At 43.8% G+C, this 18,218-nt stretch overlaps 1 protein-coding gene across 1 annotated transcript in view; it reads left to right on the forward strand.

Annotated features, from left to right (window-relative positions):
- The window catches only part of PLCXD2 (phosphatidylinositol specific phospholipase C X domain containing 2), a 43,401-nt gene extending 36,710 nt beyond the window's left edge, over window positions 1–6,691 (forward strand). Inside the window, exon 4 of the mRNA XM_060009879.1 lies at window positions 6,387–6,691. Coding sequence (XP_059865862.1) covers window positions 6,387–6,546 — 160 coding nt within the window. The 3' untranslated portion in view covers window positions 6,547–6,691. The remainder of the gene's footprint in view (window positions 1–6,386) is intronic.
- Window positions 6,692–18,218: the final 11,527 nt, after the last annotated feature.

The following is an 18,218-nucleotide window of genomic DNA, read 5'->3' on the forward strand; positions in this document are numbered from 1 at the left end:
CTGAATATAGAGCACCCTCTTGCAGATGATTTCATTAGGTTCTTAAAGTAAGCCAGCCTCCAGGAGGGCACGTTGTCTAAAGCATGTTATTGTCCCCACTTCAGATGGGCCCAATGAGGTTAAGTGACCCAGACCCCCAAAGCTGGTAAGAGTCAGTATTACATCCCATCCGTGGACTTCTGATTGTTGGACCATTGCCCCTTTCAGCATCCAAGCACTGACTTGTATGTAGCACATTTCAGTGCCCTGTTCCTTTCTGCTCCACTGGTCTGTGATTGTCTCACTAGCACCTGAATCCGGTCAGCTCTTACTGGCTACAATTCTGAACCCACAAAGTCACAATGCTTTTCATACTCATGAGTTCCTGCATCTTTAATCTGGCTGCAGATGAAGCACAAGGCTCTTCCACTGAGAGGTAACGATGGCGCACGCGCCCGAAGTCCCAGCATCCTAGCACGCCAGAGCCTTAACCTGCTGGCTGCAAGCACACATCTGGGAGATTGGAAGGATACTGGGGCATCTCGCCGCCTGCTGGTCACAAGAATGTTACCGAGATGCATTAGGCTTCCTAGGCCTCCACATCAGCTGCTTTGGTTGTTTGTTCCCAAACACCAGCACGACATGTGACTGTCATTTCCCCTGGGCTATTGAACAAGCGTGTTGACTTAAAAAAGTATATATGCACAACGTGAGAGCTGCGAGTTAAGTTTTACTGGGGGCAGAATGAGGACTGAAGCCCAGGAGACAGCGTTTCAGATAACTGAGAAGCTGCCCCAAGGAGGCGAGGGGGGAAGCCAGGATACAGAGGAGTTTTGCAACAAAGGGCAGGTTGTCGGGAACGTTGGAAGATTATTGCTAATTAAAGAAAACCAGATATCTCAAGGTAAGGAATTTAGCGCTTTTCTATGTACGGAAGATGCAAGAGTCTTGGCTCACTGAAATCATTCCTTTGATATGCACCTCAGCCATCTGGGGCCAGTATCCTGACACATCCTGAGTTTCCTCAGGGCTCACCGCAGGGGGTGGCTGCAGTCTGGCGGGCTGCTAGATGGCAGGTATTCTTTTCAGCCCTGAGTTTCCTCGGCTCACGTTTGAGGGGTATAGTCATTGATGACTGTGACATCCTTTGTTTATTGACATGGCAGGAAATATTTCATTTCTCAAGCATATGGAAGAAGCAGTTGTCACAGGCCTTCCCTGAGAGCCAACACCCAGAAGGTCTGTCGTAAGGCACACGGGGTGCTGTCAGACTGGTCCTGGGCACCAGTTATCAGCTTAACCGAGAGGAAAAGACAAGGTATATTTTCCTATAAATGTAGTGGTGGTTTTCTCAGCAGGCAGTTAACCCCCACTTCCCGCTAACTCTTAGGTCAACTTTGGACTTGTGATTTTGTTTGCTTGAAGCCATGAAAAATATATCCATTCTTATCTCCATTTCATTAAGATCTTCTTGTGAGTTTCTATCTTGATCTTTCGTTTGGAACATATTTCTCTGTCTCCTCTTTTGCCTGACTCTCTGTGCCAACTACCTCCCCAGTCTTGAAGGAGTGACCTTGTGCAGGTGATGTCCCGAGGGCCCAGAGCTCGGGGCACAGGGGGTGTCCCCTGTGTGGTGCGCCTACCTGCTGTGGTGCAGGGGTAAAACATAGCCATTCTGACTGAATTTCTAAGGTAGTTTTCCCTAGATTCTTAGAAACCTTGCACTCCCACTGAAATCAAATGAAAGCAAATTTTGCCTAAGCCTGAGGGCACAGCAGCATGGGGCCGCAGAAGGGGACACAGACTGAAACCAGAGGCCCAAGGTTGAAGCCTGACTTGGTTCCTGTTACGGACTGAATTGTGTTCCCTGGAATTTCACATGTTGAAGCCCTAATCTCCAGTACCTCAGAACATGGCTATATCTGGAGATGGGGCCTTTAAAGAGCTGGTAAAGTTGGGCTTCCCTGGTGGCGCAGTGGTTGAGAGTCCGCCTGCTGATGCAGGGGACATGGGTTCGAGCCCTGGTCCAGGAAGATCCCACATGCCGAGGAGCGGCTGGGCCCGTGAGCCATGGCCGCTGAGCCTGCGCGTCCGGAGCCTGTGCTCCGCAACGGGAGAGGCCACAACAGTGAGAGGCCCACGTACCACAAAAAACAAAAACAAAAACAAACTGGTAAAGTTAAAATGAGGCCATTCGGGTGGGCCCTAATCCAGTCTGCCTGGTGTCCTTATAGGACAAGGAAATTAGGACACACAGAGACACTGGGGATGGGTGTGCACAGAGAGCAAACCCTGTGAGGACACAGGGAGAAGGTGGCCATGTGCACGCCAAAGAGAGAGGCCTCAGGAGAAACCAAACCTGCTGACACCTTTATCTTGGACTTCCAGCCTCTAGAGCTGTGAGGAAATAAACTTACGTTGTTTAAGCCACCCAGTCTGTGGCGTTTTCTTACAGCAGCCCTAGAAAATTAACACAGTGCCTTAGAAACAGACTACCTGGGCTTGCCTGGTGGCGCAGTGGTTGAGAATCTGCCTGCCGATGCAGGGGACACGGGTTTGAGCCCTGGTCTGGGAGGATCCCACATGCCACAGAGCAACTAGGCCCGTGACCACAACTACTGAAGCTGCGTGTCTGGAGCCTGTGCTCCGCAACAAGAGAGGCCGCGATAGTGAGAGGCCCGTGCACCGCGATGAAGAGTGGCCTCCGCTCACAACTACAGAAAGCCCTCACACAGAAGCAAAGACCCAACACAGCCAAAAATTAATTAATTAATTAATGAACTCCTACCCCCAACATCTTCTTTAAAAAAAAAACAGACCGCCTTTGACAAATTTCCTGAGGTCTCTGAGCTGTGGGTTGTCTTACCAGATAAGTGGGGTTGATAAAACCGCACAAGATTGTGGAGTCTTAACAGGAAAGCGTCTCCCACAGTGCCTGGCACAAGACAGGCATGCCATGCCCATCCCTGCACTGGACCAGCCCTGCTCTCAGTGGGCCTCTAAGCCAGGGGGAAGCTTCTGAGCTGCTGCTCTGCAGCCCTTGGGATTCAGTGCCTCACGGCCCCACAGCAGTATCTGACTCAGCCGTCTGCACTGATCTCTTGGTAAAGAAATCTTGGTAAAGAGGTCTTGGTGAAGAGGGCTTGGTGAAGGCCAAGAGTTAAGAGAATAGAGCGGCCCCTGCTCACTGTGTTCTGCATTTCCTCGTTATTCGATCCTTGTGCGCAATCCTGCTTATTTGATCCTTGCCCTGGGGAAGGCTGACACGAGAACCCGAAGCTGACACAGAGCTCTCTGTCGCGGAGAGGAGACCACAGGTGCTCGCCTTTCCCTCTGCTCGGCCTCCAGGCCTCCAGGGATCCTCCACGGGCTGGCTCTGGCTGGAGTCGGCTGGAGGTGCCTTGACCAAACCTTTCATTCTCATTTCCCCGTGGTGACCAGAAGGTGGTGCCAGAGTCTCATACTTAAACGTGGACCAGCGGATTTTTTAAAAGGAGGCTGAAATGCATCAGGCTCAGGGCTGCTGTGGCCTTCGTGCGGGCCACTCTGTGTTCCAGGTCTGTGTCTCCAAGGGATGACTGCATTTGTGACCCTTCCCTCTCAGGACACAGTTTGTCACCTAAGCAGCAGTATGTGACCACTTTAGGAAGTTTTCTTACCCCCACCCCCAAATCGCTACCATTTATGATTCCTTCTCTGGTCCCCAACACTTACAGAGTACTTATTATATCCCAGGCCCTCTTCTAAGTACTTTACACATATTACTTTATTTAATTCCCCCAAATCTATATGAAGTTTTATTATTATCCCCATTTTACAGGGGGAGAGACTGAGGCAGAGAAACTGAATAGGTTATGGTCAAATCAAGGGTACTACTAAATTGTCAGGAGCCCCAGTTAAGAATGGAAGTACCCCTGTGATATTGGCTTATTACGTCATAATCAGCTATGAATATAAAAATGCAAATCAATTTGTGAGATGTGTTTTAGCCCATGGCTGATCATAGAGTCTGCTGAGCGAGGGAAGAGACCCAGGACTGATTACAGTTGTCACGATGAAAGGAAAAGAAAGTGGAGAAGGACAAAATGCTTCAAGGCCTTGACAGGTTGCCTAGAGAGAGACTGAGAAGTTGAATGTACACTCAGAGGAGGGAAGACAGCTTCAGAGGCACAAGGCGGGGAGAAGATGACAACCAAGGACAGTGTTACCAAAAGAAGAGAAAGGGGCCATTAAGAAATAAACTTAGCTTATTTTCAGTTTTTACCCAGAGAAAATCCTTCCTAAAAACAACCTCCAGTCTCTTAACCAAAACGTAAGCCCTGGTTTGTGTCTTCCTTATAGCATCCTCAATGTCGCAAGTATTTAGTGAGCTATTGTTACCATGATGCAAAACTGAGTACTTCATTACTCCCTCCTCTATACCACCCACGGTATTTTACACATACTACTAATATAGGAACTATCACATTAAACTGTCATCGTTTGTTTACATCTCTGAATTGTGAGCTTCTTTGGATCACATTCTGGCTTTCACATAGAAATTATAACATGAGACTGACAGACTGCATTTGTAAGACAACTGAGCAAGCATTGGTCCAATAAGAAGCCACATGTGCTGCTGGAATAACTGTATATCCATATGGCAAAAGTGAACCTTGGCCCCTGCTTCACACCATATATAAAAATTAACTTGTGATGGATCTTAGATCTAAACATAAAAGCTAAAATTATAAAACAGGAAAGTATCTTGTGACTTGGGAGTAGGCAAAAGTTTCTTAGACAGGTCACAGAAACCATAAAAGAAAAAAAAAGATAAATTAGACTCCATCAAAATTAAGGAATTCAGCTCACCAAAATATGCCATTGAGAAAATTAATAGGCAAGCTACAGGTGGGGATAAAATATTCAAAAAGCTTATCTGACAAAAGGCTAGTATCCAGAATATATAAGTAACATCTACAACTCAACAATTAAAGGAAAAAGAGCAAAAGAGAGAATGGGTAAAGGAACTGAGCAGATGCTTCCCAAAGAAGATACACAAATGGCCAATAAGTACATGACAAACTGCCCAACATCATTAGTGATCAGAAAAATGCAAACTAAAACACTGTGAGATAACTTTACACATCCGCCAGAACAGCTAAAATTAAAAAGATTTATAGCACCAAATTTAAGAGAGGATGTGAAGCAAACAGAACTCACATACTTCGTTCATGGAATGTACAATGGAACGACCTCTTTGGGTAAAGATCTGGAAATTTCTTATAAAACCAAATGTAAACCTAACATATAATAAAACAACTTCACTCTTTGGTACTTACCCAAAAGAAATGAAAATAAATGTCCACAAAAAAGACTTGTATAAGGATGACCATAACAGCTCTATTCATAATATCCAAAAACTGGAAACAGTCCATTTATCCATCAATAGGAAAATGGATAAATTACAGTATATTCATACAATGGAATACTATCCAATGACTAAAAAAGAGAACAAATTGCTGATGCATGCAACAACATGGATGACTTTCAAAACCATAATGCTGAGTGAAAGAGCCTCACACACAAGAATGCACATTGCATGGCTTATGTGTAATTCTAGACCAGGCAAATTTAATCTGTGTTTTTTTTAAAAACAACAATAACAACAACAGTATAATTATTGCCTCTGGAAGAATGGGAGCAGGGATCGATGGGAAAGGTGAATGCAGAACCTTCTGGGGTGCTGGTAATGTTCTATACCTTGAGATGGGTATGGGTTACATATATACATTTGTCAAAACTCAACCAGTGTTCACTTAAGCTGTGTGCATTTTACTGGGTATAAACATTACGTCAAAGGGGAAACAGGTTGAAAACAAATACTGAACCCTAGATCTGCATGCTGAGATACTGAGGGGAATGTGTCATAGATGTTTGCCGTTGGAATTTGTCAAAAATATAAGCTGGATTGATGCCCAGATATATGGTAAGCAAGTATAGTAAAATGTTAGTGGTAGAATCTAGATGGTGGACATGCTCACTGTAAATTTCTTTCAGTGTTGCCATATGTTTGAAAAGTTTCATGATAAAATTTCGTGGTACAAAAAAATTAAAGAACTCACCAATAATTAGCCTCTTGATCTTAGTTTTTCAAGGTCCTGTTGACATGGTATGTCTTTGGTGATTGAGGCGAAGAATTTCTTCTTCCAGCACAGAAACCCTAAAAGTACAGTTCTCTAATGGACTAGACATCACTCTGTCCCTGAAAAAGATTTAAGCTTAAAGGGACAAATTTGGTGTCCCTTTATGACACCATGAGCTTATGCCTCTGTTGATACGCTTTTGTTACATTAACAGAAATGTTTTCTTTCCCGTTTCTAAACGCTGCTCTCTGTTCTCTCTTGCCCCAACACTCTCCTGTGTAGGAATCTTCCTGCCATCCTGGACTGGGTGAAGACTCAGAAGCCTGGAGCCCTGGGTGTCAACATCATCACGTCTGACTTCGTGGACCTGGTGGACTTTGCCACAGCTGTCATTGAATTGAATGACCTCCTACAGGAGGATAGAGCTTTGGCTAAATGCTGATTTAACTTGTTATTTAACTTAATATTGAAGTTGTTGATCCAGGCTAGAGTTCTGAAGGGTTTCTTGTTTAGTTGGCCCCTGGGCAGTGATGGTGAAGGGAGTCAGAGGAGGGGATATTTTTTTTTCCCCTCCTCACAGGGCCATTTGGATAAAATTACAGGGCTTTTAATTGCATTTTTCCCAAATGAGACTTTGTAAAAACTTAAGTCCGAGGGAAGAAAGCTTGTTTCATGTGATCAAGGTCAGCATCTCCCCAACGGCATATGATGTTGAATGTAATATGGAAGTGGGGTTTCCAGGTTCCACTGGGGTATTGAGTGTCCCCTAATTGGCCCAGTTCCCTGTTGTCTTCTGGGATGTTGTGGTGGAGGCAGAGAGAAGGCTGAAGCAGAAGGGCATTCCTGATCCAAAGGAGGGCTCGTGGCAGGTGCGGACTGCCCTGTGCGGTGGCTCTATCACCAGCCTGGGGCTCTGAGGGGAGAAAGGCCAAGCACCAGTTTTCTCTAAGCGTCTTAAACGTCACCACTTCTTCCCCAAGAGTAAGACGTATTTATCACCAAGCTATTTCAGCCACAAGCCGTCTTGCAGTGCTTGTGCTGGTAATTGGTCATCTTCATTCTTTAGACAAACCGTGCGTACTGTCCTCGGTATCAGAAACAAGTGGGTTTGGAGCTGTTCTGTAACTCCTTGAAAACAAGACTACCTCGGGGACATTTAAGATGATGGTGTGTCATCCCGTGAGAAATACACAGTGTTGGAACACTTCCAGTTTGTGTCTTGATTGTTCTACTTTCTGCAGGTTGTTTTGAGCCTACTAATCACCACTGAAGGAGGGCTTTGAAACTCAAGAGGGGATTTTTTTATTATTATTGAGAAGAGGTGCTTATCTATAAAGAGCCCTCTTGTGTTTTATTTATTTATTTATTCTTTTATTTATTTATAGGTTAAGTATCTTCAGTGCTTCTTACCTCAAGATCACTCACAAAGGAGCTTCCTGAACTTTTCTCACCCAGGCCAGATGCTGCCACGGTCCTCCTCCCCTCCACAGGACCACGCATCTCAGGACCATGAGCGACCTCTGACTCTACTATAGATGCTGTAGACGTCCTGCCCCCCACCCCAGCCCATCACGCTGGGGACGGTGTTCGTGTGTGGGTGTGGTCCAGACCCGAGAAGCCACTACCAAGCCGTGCACTGGAACAGAAGATGAAATGGGTCATGAAGAGCTCTCGGTTTTTAAGGAAAACCCTCTAGAAGAGCGATGAAAAGGAAGGTGCTAGAAAGAACACTGGCCACGGGAGTGTGTGTACTTCAGTGCTCCTCAGAACTCTCTGAGAATCCCTAAGGAAGTGTCGTCTTCTGGATCCTTAAGGCTGAAAGATAACACGGAATCCCGGACGGCTGTGTGCCTTTATACAGATGGTTGGACCACCTCCCAGCAGCTTCCCACACCTGTTCTCCGATGCTCATGGCTGGATTTTGCATGTTGCCTGCCGTGGGGGTGTCCTAGCTGAGCTGCTAAGAGCACATGCACACCCTCGACACTTGGTCTTCCAGCCTTTACATTGCTTAAAGTAATTTAAGCCCCAGCCGAGGACGTCACAACGCAAAGGCCTCTGGTTTAACTGTTCCTTCTCTTGCATTTGAATCCCTCTCCAGAGATGGTTCTGGGATTTTATTGTCAGTTTTTTGAGGGCCTTCTCTGGAAAGGAGTGAGAAAGTGAGTACCCTCACTTTCTTAATTTTCCTTCGATTCTGATATTAAACTGCAGTGACAAGCTCTGAAATTCCCTAGCCTACCCTCAGGGTTTTATTTGTGTTGTCATTATTTCATTTTTGTCTTGATTTTAATACTTGGTCAATTGCTAGGGGCTAGATCATTTCCCTTCTTCAAGCCCTTTGTTACTTGGCAAAGAGATATGGAGGCAAGAGGAGAATTATTCTGCTCTGTTTTACTTGAGCCTTAGCTTTGCCCAGACGCTTGGTGCTATGAGGCCAGGTGTGTTGACAGGTATCTACACAGGATGCCAGTGACACCCAAGGGCTGCTGACTGTTCAGTGAAATGTTTACTTGATTTTCTCCTTTAGTGTTAAAATATATCGTTGCACTTCACTTGGGTTGTAACATTTAAGTGCACCTCGATGTTCATGACGAAAAAGCACAGAAAACCACACCAAGGTCGCACGCATGGAGTCTTGCTTTTTGTGGAGGGGCCAGGCGCTCACTCCTTCCTGCTGCTTTGGGTTGCCAGCCTGGCCTGCATTCTGAAATTCTGCACAGGAGTTCTGGAAGATAGGAGGAAGATTATTTACAGTTCACCCTTGGTAAACACCCCTGAATTGGCAGAATTTCTGCCCCAAGACAAAGTTGCTTAATATATTGTAAAGGATGTGTGTGTTCTGCTCCTTGACCTCAGGCCAAGCAGGAGACTCAGTGATGGGACCGGGGGAAGAGACACTTTAGGTCTATGACTCATTCTGCAACTGCCAACAATAAAAAATTGTGACCTGATCACATCGCTTATTCTCACAAGGTCTTGGGATTTTTTGGATCAAACAAGGCTATCATATTTGCTCAGAATGAACTTCAAGATCAGTGAAAAAGCTACTTGATTGAGCAAAAGAGGACTTTAGTTTCACAGGATTTGGGGCCACATTCATTCTGAAATGTAGACTGAGATTTTCTTGGGCTCCCAGGACCACTTCCCACATGGCCACACCTCCATGGCTTCATGGCGAAGGGGACAGTCACAGGTTGCAGTTAGAGTAGAGCAGTGTTTAAAGGCTTGAACTTTGAGCCTTTTAGAGGGACCACTGTGGTTTCATGGGTACAGAAGATATTCTTAGGATTGGAGAAAGAGGTCAAGATGGAATTGATGGAAGGGAATGATAAATTATTGAATATTAAACTTTAAATTAATGGCAGATCTAAAAGGGTTATGCCAAAAATATTACGTATTTGCTGTATGAGACTCTATAGTAATTAAGTGTAATTATTTTCCTTAGTGCTGAGTCCAGACCCCTGCATTCTTGAGAACAGTTAAGCCATAGCCCCAACCCAGGATTTTATATAAACGCAAACAAAAACACAAGATCTGAGCCCAGGTAATGATCACCCTTAAGAATCCTACTTCTTCTAACATGACCTTATATTCTCATCGAAAAGTTTATATTTCTAGGGGCTTCCCTGGTGGCGCAGTGGTTGAGAGTCCGCCTGCCGATGCAGGGGACACAGGTTCGTGCCCCGGTCCGGGAAGATCCCACATGCCGCGGAGCGGCTGGGCCCGTGAGCCATGGCTGCTGAGCCTGCGCGTCTGGAGCCTGTGCTCTGCAACGGCAGAGGCCACAACAGTGAGAGGTTTGCGTACCACAGAAAAAAATGTTTATCTTTCTGTTCAATAAGACAATGTAGTGGAGCATTCTGGAATTAAATGCATTTCATGGTGGGTCAGGATTTTCTACTTTCATGTATTCTGAAGTGCTGCCCACAGAGATATTATTATTACATACAATCCAGCTAGGGGGCTTAGTGCTAAACTAAAGGTGGAGAAACAGAAGAGATTAAGCCTGAGACGAAACTTTTGCTTCCTAGGAAGCAAAAGCGTGATACAAATTTAGGCCATCTTACAGAATTAGTTCATGCCACAGATGAAGTTTCTGTAATGGCCTTCATTGGCTAATTGCAGACTTTCGCTGATAGGTTCTGGGAAATGGAACGGGCTAATGATGGGAACACAGCCATGAGACGCCCCCCCCCCCACCTTGCAGAGCAGAGAAGCGATCCTGGACTAAATCTGCCTTGGGTCTTTCATCTGGAATAAAAATGCTGTCTGATGTTTTGCAAACCACACTCAACTAGCTCCCCCAAAACATCAGGTCCCTAATAATTAGGTTAAATGCCTGTGTGCAGAGCGTGTAGAGGGGCAGTAGTCTTCCTTGTGTGAGATGTGTAGAGATGTGTAGAGAGCTCATTTATCAAGAGAGTGGCTTAGGACGACAGACTTGTCCACCAGTGGCACCTTTAGTGACCCGTCAAATGAGATGAGTAGGGCTGAAAGCAATATCTGAGCTAGGGAGGTGAACTTTCCCAAATACATGCTAAATAGTCACGTTATGCCAAAAGGAAATAAATAGAAACTGAAAACATAAAACGTCCAAACTGACAGGAAGTTTATATTGTATGGCATAGAACGTGGCTGTCCCCCTAAATTCCGCCAACTTCCCTGTACATCTATCTCGCCCCTCTGCCTCAGACTGCTTCCTAATATCTGCTACCAGAGCTGTGTCAACTCAGATGTTGCCTTGGGACACACAGGAGTGAACTGATTGGGTGATAAGTGAATTAGCTGGAAACTTTACCCTTAATTCCAAATGATAGTGAACAGCTCTTTACTGCTCCGAGAGCTCCACTGTCCCCTTATCCTCTGGCTTCCCCAGAGTCCTACTAGAAATAATGACACTAATGGCACTGTCATCACTGAATTGGCCCTAAACCAGGGGAATAGTGGACAAAATGCTATTGATGTTGTTGGCACAGTCTTAGACACTAAAAGTATCCTAAGATAACGCTCTCTATCCTGCAGTGGATATAGTGTTCTAGTCTTTTCTCCAACAAAACTTGTTCTTAGGACTTTTCAAACTTGTTTCTAAGCCTCATAGTTTGGATAAAATATTTTCCTTCCCTTCACTGGGAATCCAATCCCACAGTCTACTGAGTACCCCCCATCAATAGTCTAGAGGCATTTTCCATATCTTTCCCTCTCATCTCCGTCATGGAATATACCACTGCCTCCTCTTGTCTCCTGGTCACCCTTGACCAGCTGCTGATTACTGTTAATCACAGGATGCTGGCGAAACTTACAATAAAAAGCACATACATTCAATGATGTGCAAATGCACTCTTACCACAGTGGTTTTTGCACCTTACTCTCCTCAAAGGCATTATTCTGCACCCCTACTCGAACCCCATCAATAGAACTTTACCTGATTGGACCCCAGACCTGGGGCCAGTACTTCATTCAAATAGTTGGGGCTTGTCACAAACTCTGAGCCCAACGAGAAGCACAGCATTTTGAAAAGTCAAATAAGCCTTCCGTAGCTTTGTACATTTGCAGTTTTACATTTGTTATTAGGTTAGAGCACTAATAACACTTCAGTCATAAATCTATCCTATCAATATGATAAATCTTAGAACATAGTCTAGAAACAGTGGTACCTTACTGCTATTATACTTACTAATTTCCACCCTAATGGTAATAAGTATTACGTGCAGATCATGTATGCATTATTCGTATTGTGTATACGCCAACTGTAATCATTAACCTCACTGATTAGAAGGTACAGAGATTGTCAAAGTGAAAATAAATCTTGGTCAATTCAGATGATAATGTGAACCTGATAAATGCTCTGTTAGATATTATATTTTGTTCTTTATGCTTGTTTTATATGACAATGCATGCTGTTTGCTAAGTAAAAAAATAATACATTACACCAATTTTTAAGGTTAGAATGAAAATTTTACATATATGCTGCTTGATACTCTGAAATGCATTTTGTGGCATAATTATCTTATTCATATGCATTTCACATGGCTTTTTTTCCCCCTAGGAAATAATTGTTCAAATATATCTCTCTCCATCTTTCTGGTAACCTGGATTAAACTGCTTAATTCAACCTAAAACATTGTAAAGCCAGAGTACCTCATTTTAACTGTGAAAAAAGTTTAGTAGATATGATGACATGATATCTTTTCTTGTATTTGATTTGAACTACCTAAATAGGCTTAAACCTAATAATAAATATAAAACTTTGGCAGGCACTTTTCCTTTGTTGGTATGCAAATTTTATTATTGGCCCACTTCTAATTTTGTTTTAAAAAGTTACAGACTCAACGTCAATAAAATACCTGATTGGGCTTCCCTGGTGGCGCAGTGGTTGAGAGTCTGCCTGCCGATGCAGGGGACACGGGTTCGTGCCCCGGTCCGGGAAGATCCCACATGCGGCAGAGCGGCTGGGCCCGTGAGCCACGGCTGGGCCACTGAGCCTGCTCGTCTGGAGCCTGTGCTCTGCAACGGGAGAGGCCACAACAGTGAGAGGCCCGCGTACTGCAAAAAAAAAAAAAAAAAAAAGCCTGATTATAGTATATTGGATGAAGACCCTCTCAGCTTTGTCTCACACATACTGGAATTAGTTGCACAGGCCTGCGATTCCCAAAATGAGCTGTGCATGAAATGTACACAGTCTTGTCACCCATGCTTTTCCAAGCTTCACCCTCAGCACTTCAGCTGTTTGTACTAGGCTTAGGCTCGATCCTACTTACATTCATGGTCTCATTTGACCAACACCTCTGGCCCATGTTACTCTGAGTGGTCACCAAATGCCCAGAAATAGAACAACGTGGAGATTATGTGTTGAGCATACAAGGAATAAATAAAAGTGGGCCTACAGTTTCTGCTGGCAATGAAGATTTCAATATTCTCCTCATTCCTAATTCTTTTTAATAGAGTATCTGAGGCCACTTAGTTTTGGTGAATTTCTCTTTTTGCCCTATCCCCTACAAAAATAATGAGTTGAGGTGAAAGTCCCGTTTATGAATTTAGCAGAAATCAAATTAATTCTAAGTAATTATTCACTTCATATAGTTGAATGTTAGAACAGGTAATTAGGGATAATTATATTTCTATTCAAGTTATCATAGCAAGTGAAGAACATAGTCATAGTCAGAATTTTCTGCCTGTGTTTTTAGTTATTGTGTAGTAAGTCTACCATACTGTACTTTGGTTGGCTTTGATAAGTACCATTTCCAGTCATTTCCATTTGGTTTTAATAAAAAAACAACATAATGTAGATAGGGCTGTGTCCAAACATAAACGAAGCAGGTGTAACCTGCGTGGTGAAAGTGCAATGATTCTACCAGTCTGACTCAATTTCTGAACATACACTTGGGCTGAAACATTGCCCCTATGACAATGGAACTGTTGCGTTATATATGAACCCTTTAATATCTAATCACAATTTGTCATATTATAGCTGGGTTATAAACATTCTATTTAGCACAGAAACTAAGAACAGGCATTTCAGAGATGCATAGACCTGGATTTCTGTCCCAACTAGAGCATGCCCTGGCCATGTGATCTTAGGCAAACTAATGTCTCTAAGTATATAGGATATAGGACTAATAATACCTACTATGAAGGGTTATTGAGAAGTCCAAACAAGAAAATATATGGAAAGCATCTAGCACAGAGCCTGGCACACAGTAAATACTCGAGTAACTATTAGTCTTAATACTAGGGTGGGGACTTTGCACCCACCCCCTCCAAAGAGCACCCAGCACAGCCTCTTCTACACGGTTGACTGCTAACCATTGTGTCTACTGGTAAATGATTTAACAGAAACCAATTAATGAGAGAGAAAGCAGATACATTCAGACAGTGAAAGAGAAAGTTGCACAATCCCTGGACCAAATATATCGATACATTGCTCAGAGAGTGGGATTCATACCACTGGTGGTCTGCAAAATGATGTAAGGTAGAAAGCGACCACATCCTAATAGCATTAATATCGTTAATCACTTAACCATTCTGATTAGTTGAGGCGAAAGTCTCAGCTTAGTGACAAAAATCTCTTTGACCCTTGTTTGTTCAGCAAAAACAAAAAAGATAATAGTATCTAGCGAACATTAAATATCATTTTGTATTGTATTTATCTTTTGGTTACCTTCTCTCTGTAGCAAAGTGATCCAGGGTTTTTCAAGAGTGATATAAAATTTCCTTTCAAAATAAATTTAAGTTTAAAAAAAAATATTAGAAATACCCTTAAGGAGCTTACAGAAGAGCAGGGATAGGAAAAATAAGTAAGCATGCAATTACAATACAGTGTGATAAGTGATACGAAAAGGTAGAAGAGACGACATACTGGCTTAAAAAAAGTTTTCCAGTGTAAGTAACCTTGACTAATAAGTAGCAGTTAACCTCGTGGGGTGGAGGTGTGGGTGCAAAGGTGGGCATTTCTGTGATAAGGCACAGACACAAAAAAGAGCAAACATGTAGATATGCAGATAGTTCAGTATGGCTGGAGCACAGACATACAGGGAATAAAGAATCAGTTAACAGACTGGAGAGGTATGCAGGGCCTGATCTCAAGAGGTCTTATAACCCATTCTAGGAGATTTGGACTTTATCCTGAGGACAGTGGTGAGCCAATGAACATTTTCAGCACACTTACATTTTAGAAAGATAATACTGGCTGTAATGTTGACATTGGCTTTGAGAGAAGATGGATTAAGCAGAGCTAACCTGATTCCTTTATAGCAGACTCCTCAGAGCTTCTGTTAATATATACCGTGAATTTGTGAGAATTATATAGCATAAAGCCCTTTCCAAACCTAAAAAATATTAAAAATAATAATAAATTTAAGTTTTTTGAGAGTCCACGTGAAGAAGCTATGGGAATGACCTATGTTTACGATCCTTTCCGGGCCGAAAATGATTGCAATTGATTCTACCACACCTTTGCCGAGAATTGGGTTTGGCTGGGCTCTTTTTGAACATCTTTACTAAATACATAAATAAACTACTATTTGAGATAGGGAATCACCTCTTTTTTTCATAAGGGAACTTTCTTTGTGTTTCCTGCAGAAGGTCCACGCTTAGACCATCTTCTCTCCACGTTGTCCGGGCAGCAGTTTAAACTTGGGGGAAAGAGGTCCTGGAGTCACTCAGTCCCACAGATGGCTGTACCCGGTTAGCACACAATGCAGTGAGCAAACCCCATTCCTCCAGCTTCGAAAGTGACTCCTTTTCTGTGACTCCCTGAAGCTGAGATGCTTGGATGTCCTGGATTTTTCTTGCGTTTTTTTTTTTTTTTTCCCAAAGGAATTCTTCTTGATCAGCAGCATGTTCTTTGTTTACCCCTCTGCTAATCTGCTCAGTATGACTAAAGGAGTGTTATTATCTTTAAGACATGAAACCTTTCATTCTCAGAGAGAGTGGAGGGTTGCAAGGGAGGGACAGTGGCCAAAGCCCATGTGGCTCAAACCTCACCCGGGATGGCCTGGACAAGTGCCAATAAAACAAAGTGCTGGTCAGCCCAGGGTGTTTGCACAGCTGGGCAGTGTTTGGGGACAGCATGGGTGGGGAAGGGGGACACAGAAGTGTCAGCCTCTGACAAGTAACATCGTGCCGAAGAAGCCTTAGGCAAGCAGATGGATTTAATCTAAAGGGACTGCTGTCTAAAGACTTTCCTGCCTCGATCCCCAGTGGGTATGTTCTCAGTCAGGGTGCAGAGAGTTTCATTTCCAGATCTCTGTGAAATATAGGACATTAGATTGCCTTTTACAAAAGCGTCCCCCACCAGCAACCTTGTGAGTGTAGAACTAACTTGCCAGACAGGGTGGGGAAGCTGCGGCGGGGGTGGTGGGATGCTTTGGTAGAGCCAGAATGCGCAGGCGCTGAAACAACACAAACTTTTCCACGTATATGCACTTTTTCCTGGTAGAGGATCCGTAGCTTTCATCAAGGAATCTATGATGCTAAAAAATTATATACCATTGCCTCCAAGTGCCCATGAGAACGAATTATCATTTAAATGTTGTTAAGCAAGCAAAGATGGCTAATTGAGGCTAGCCCTAGGAAGCCTTGGTCCTTCCTAGGACAACAAAACGAACTAAATTAAGACTCACGCATTTGTTCACTAAAAGTGCTCTCTTTCAAGACGTAAGATTGGATAGAACGAGATAAAAAGGAACAGACTAAGTCAAGTCCAAAGGATCCTAAGAGACAGTTAGATGAGCTTTAGCAAGAGAGGAGGGTGGGAAAGCCAGAGCAGCCAGGCCCACTGGCAGACACGGAGAGATGACTGGGCACGAGGCACAGATCTGAGCACAAGTTCAGAGGCAGATGGGTACATCGGAGCCTCCCCAGAGAAGGGCAACCAGGAGAGTGAAGAAGCCGGAAGTCACGTCTCATGAGAAAGCAGGAAGGTTGGGTTTAGAAAAGATTGAGAGAAAGGTGACAGGGATATTTATGACTGAGATTTTAGAATCTTATGACTTTAGATGTGGAAGGGACCAAAGAACATTTGTGCCATTGCTCATGTTACAGGAGGGGAAACAAAACCAGAGAGGACTGCCTGGCCTAAGGCAGAGCTGACACTAGAATTTGGTCTCTGAGTCCCTTTCCATCATTCCCAGCTGCCTCCCTGAGTGCCTGATGTGCAGGAAAGAACTAGAACTCATGAGCTGCCATTTCAGGAAGTTAGATCACGGCTTCATGAAAAGCATCCGTATGTGGAAAGGGACGCTGAGTGAGCTAGTGAGCTCACCATCATAACGACTATTTCTGAGAGAGTGTATATTAGTTTCTTATTGCTGTTATAACAAAGAAACCACAAACAATGGTTTGCAACAGCACAAATTTCTTATCTTTCCAGTCTGGAGCCAGAAGTCTAAAATGGGCCAGCAGGGCTGTGTTCCTTCAAGAGCCCCTAGAGGATAATCCATTTCCTTACCTTCAATTTCTAGAAGCCAACTCCCTGCATCTTCAAAGCCAGTGGTGTAGCATCTTCAATCTCCCTCTGACTCTGGTTCTGTCATCTCATCTTCTTTGATTCTAACCTCTTATGAGGACCCTTGTATTGATTATTCCCACCTGGATGATCCAGGATACTTTTCCATCTTAAAATCCTTAATTGATCACGTATGCAAAGTCTTATTTACCATATAAGGTGGCTTACTCACAGGCTCTGGGGATGAAGACATGGACATCTCTGGGGACTCTTATTCAGCCTGCCATAGAGTGGATCCTGAAATGTGCGTTCACACTGATACTGAGTTGAAAGCAGGCCTGACTTCAAATCCTGGCTCCAGCACCTATTCATTGCCCAACAATTACCCCTTTGAGTCTCTGTCCCCTCATCCACAAAGAAGAATAAAATCTCAAGGTTATGATGATGAGGATTTGTGGCAATATATATAAAATGCTTAACATAGAGTGCGCCCTCAGGAAGTGGCAGCCATGTTTGTTCAAGGAACTTCCAGGTGATTCCCACCAGACAGGAATTCCATAGAAGACATTCCATTATTAAGTTCTATAAGATTTGATAAAGTGACCTCCAAATTCTCTTCTGAGATTGCTAAAATAAAAGGGAATGAAGTAAAGGGGATTTTTCTCCCAGATATAATTGTGTTGTCTATTTCACAGATCCAGATCTGTCCCACGCTAGGTCTTACCTATCCTTTCTGTGCAGCCAAAACTGGCCAAAACTCTGGTGGTCCCTTGAACATATACCCAGCTTTTCTTCCCTCTTCACGCATATTGGATGTTAGGTGGAGGGAGATTATTCTTGAGATTGACTAGACTAGATAGACAGTATTATTCCTTTTACATGTCAGGAAGTTAGAACTCAGAAGGCAACTAATTTGCCCAAGTTAGCTCAGTCAGAGGCTGAGCCAGGACTCTACTCATTTCTGCCTCATTCCCAACCCATTGGGAATGAGGTAATTGATTTTCTGGGTTGTCAGTAGCTAACAGACCCTGCTATTTGCCCCCTGTGGTACTGTTGTCTGATTGTGTCACCTAGATCTCTGGTTGGGTTTGAGCAGGATTGAGAGCCTGACCTGGTGTGTAATGATTGGCCAGACCAGGCAGCTGAGACCAGCACGAGCTCCCGCC

Source organism: Delphinus delphis, chromosome 4 (assembly GCF_949987515.2).
Source record: "Delphinus delphis chromosome 4, mDelDel1.2, whole genome shotgun sequence".
Classification (NCBI taxonomy): domain Eukaryota; kingdom Metazoa; phylum Chordata; class Mammalia; order Artiodactyla; family Delphinidae; genus Delphinus; species Delphinus delphis.